At 24.7% G+C, this 2,529-nt stretch overlaps 1 protein-coding gene across 2 annotated transcripts in view; it reads left to right on the top strand.

Annotated features, from left to right (window-relative positions):
- The window catches only part of LOC100169068, a gene marked incomplete in the record, with an annotated part of 21,133 nt that overhangs the window by 8,261 nt on the left and 10,343 nt on the right, over positions 1-2,529 (top strand). For both annotated transcript variants that reach the window (XM_008189391.3, XM_016808099.1), the window contains 2 exon segments: positions 1-26; positions 97-237. In XM_008189391.3, coding sequence (XP_008187613.1) covers positions 1-26; positions 97-237 — 167 coding nt within the window.

Below are 2,529 nucleotides of genomic sequence, written 5' to 3'. Positions count from 1 at the left end.
TAGCTCAAGAAGTTGATCCATCAATTGTGAGTGCTCAATTATAGTTTTCCTTGCCTTAAGTATGATAATTAATTAATTATTTATTTATTTGCTTAGATCTGTCCAGAATTGAAATTATGCCCAGTTACAGATTTGTCTTTAACTTCAAACAAAGATAGTGAAAGTTCAAATAATTGTCAAATGTGTGTTATATTTATGTCAGCTTTAGAATCCGAAATCTCTAGTAATGATACAGAAGTAAGTGAACAAAATATAATATAGGTAATTGTTTATAAATATTAAATAGTAATTATTTTAATTTTCAATATTTGTTAAATGAATAAACTTATAGTCTTAGGGCACAATCACATTTTAGGTAAAAAATTATAGTTCTAAATATGGTACTTGTTTGCATAGGCGCAATTTCAATAAAAAAACCGAGGGTGCTTAAGCTCTGCATTTTCTGGGCATTTAAATTCAATTATAACTATAAGGCATTTATGACTTTTTTGAGCAAAAATGTTTTATGACAACTTAACATTGAATACTTATGGTGTATTAGGTACATTTTATAAAAATTAATACAATAGTCAATTTTAATTTATTAATAATTGAAAACAATTTTTTTATATTTTATTCAAAACATATGAATAAATATTAGTATACAAGGTGTAATAGAAATACTTGACGAAGAAAAATGACGCTACTTAAACGTATGACAAAAATTTTTAAAATTATATGATGAGTAAATAATTTAAGAATTAATATAATCATGTCAGCAAATTCCCAAATAAAAATATTTTTAAAAAAGTTATGTAAGTTAGACTAATGTAAATTAGATGTAAGCACGGGAATGTTAATATTAGTAAATACTCGCGATACTATTGTCGTAGCGCTGAGTCGCTGCTGAACGTGATAACTGATAATAATATGACCGGGTTTAGTAGAAACAGTGGAAAATAATGATTAATATTCTAAATAGATTTGAATTCGATAATATGACAATTGTCGAGTTCATTGTTTTATTCATTATACTCTGATAATACTCCTCATGTCTGATGATAAACTGTTTTTGATTTTTTTTTTTTCTGTTAGGAGACAGTTAGATGCATAAACACATAAATTATTAGAGGGTGCTAATTTTAAAATCAGGGGTGCTAATACCCCCTAAGCCCTCCCCCTATTTACGCCTATGCTTGTTTGTAACCGCCATCAGGTACTCTGGATATTTTTGTATACCGATACAAAACTTTCAAATAAAAGTGAATACTAAATAATAATATTGTTATTGTTTACAATTAATAGTAACATTGTTAATAATATGTAAATAAGATAATTTCCTAAAGAACCTTACAATAGTTTAATGTGTCAGACATCTGATTTCTTTACACTATATTATGTTTTTACTGATAAAAGGCTAGTATTAAATATCTTAGTTACAAGCCGACATCATCTAACAATATTAAAATATAATACAATCTATTTCAAATATTATAAGAACTATTTATTTTTTCAATAAATAAATCACATACTAGAACGAGTACTAGAATTACAAACACTATATTATGATACAGAAAAATATCAAATTTTTAAATTAAATACTGGTGGCAGAATAATATAGCTTAGTGGTAATAACAAATAACTACCGCCATGTCTAGATACCCAGCCAATGTTAACGACTTACATACACAAATTTACTAACAAAATACAATTACATATTAATTTGGAATATAGTCATATTAATATATGATCTTATTATAATAATAATATAATATATTATATATTAAATGATTTCATAATATCATCTTGTAACTAGATTATTTAAAAAAAAATACTACTCCATTATTTAAAAATTGTGTATATGTACCAAAACTTTTGATATTTATAAATGCTTTACAAAAAATACATTGGTATCCTGTATTACACTTTCAAGCTTTTAAGGCGAGAAAATCAATTTTTACCAAAATAAATATAAAAAAATTAACAAAAGATTTAAGTAATAGTGAAATTTTTAAGTTTCTATTTTTTTACTTACATAATAATAACTGAAATTAATTGAGGAAAAATCTTCACCTGTCTTACAATTATGACAAGTAAAACAATATGCTTATAGTTTTTAAATAAAAATGTAAAAGATATCATCAGTCAACGCAGTTATTTACTAACCCATTACAAACCATAATACATCCAACAGTTTAAAATATTAAACTATTCCACAGTGGGTTATATGGTTATTTAAATGTGGTTAATTATGACCAGGGCTGTGAATTTAATGCATTTGCATGTTTTTTTTGTTACCCTGTATAATAAAATGGATTCGGCCAAAATTTGTTTTGACTTAATTATAGTTCAAATACCAAATTTTATTTTGCATATTTTTGCATATTTCATGGGTTAGGGCATATAAATGCATGTTTTAATAATTTTTTTGTATAAATGCTTTTTTTTTGTAATATTTGCATTTTTTCGGTCAATCTGTTCTAAATTGATATTAAAAATATTAAATGTATTTGTATAAACTATGACTCTTATAGTTTCATGGAAACTATT

The sequence above is a fragment of the Acyrthosiphon pisum genome, chromosome A2, assembly GCF_005508785.2.
Source record: "Acyrthosiphon pisum isolate AL4f chromosome A2, pea_aphid_22Mar2018_4r6ur, whole genome shotgun sequence".
NCBI lineage: Eukaryota > Metazoa > Arthropoda > Insecta > Hemiptera > Aphididae > Acyrthosiphon > Acyrthosiphon pisum.
The sequence above is the reverse complement of the archived record's forward strand: the minus strand, read 5'-3'. Positions and strand labels throughout refer to the sequence as shown.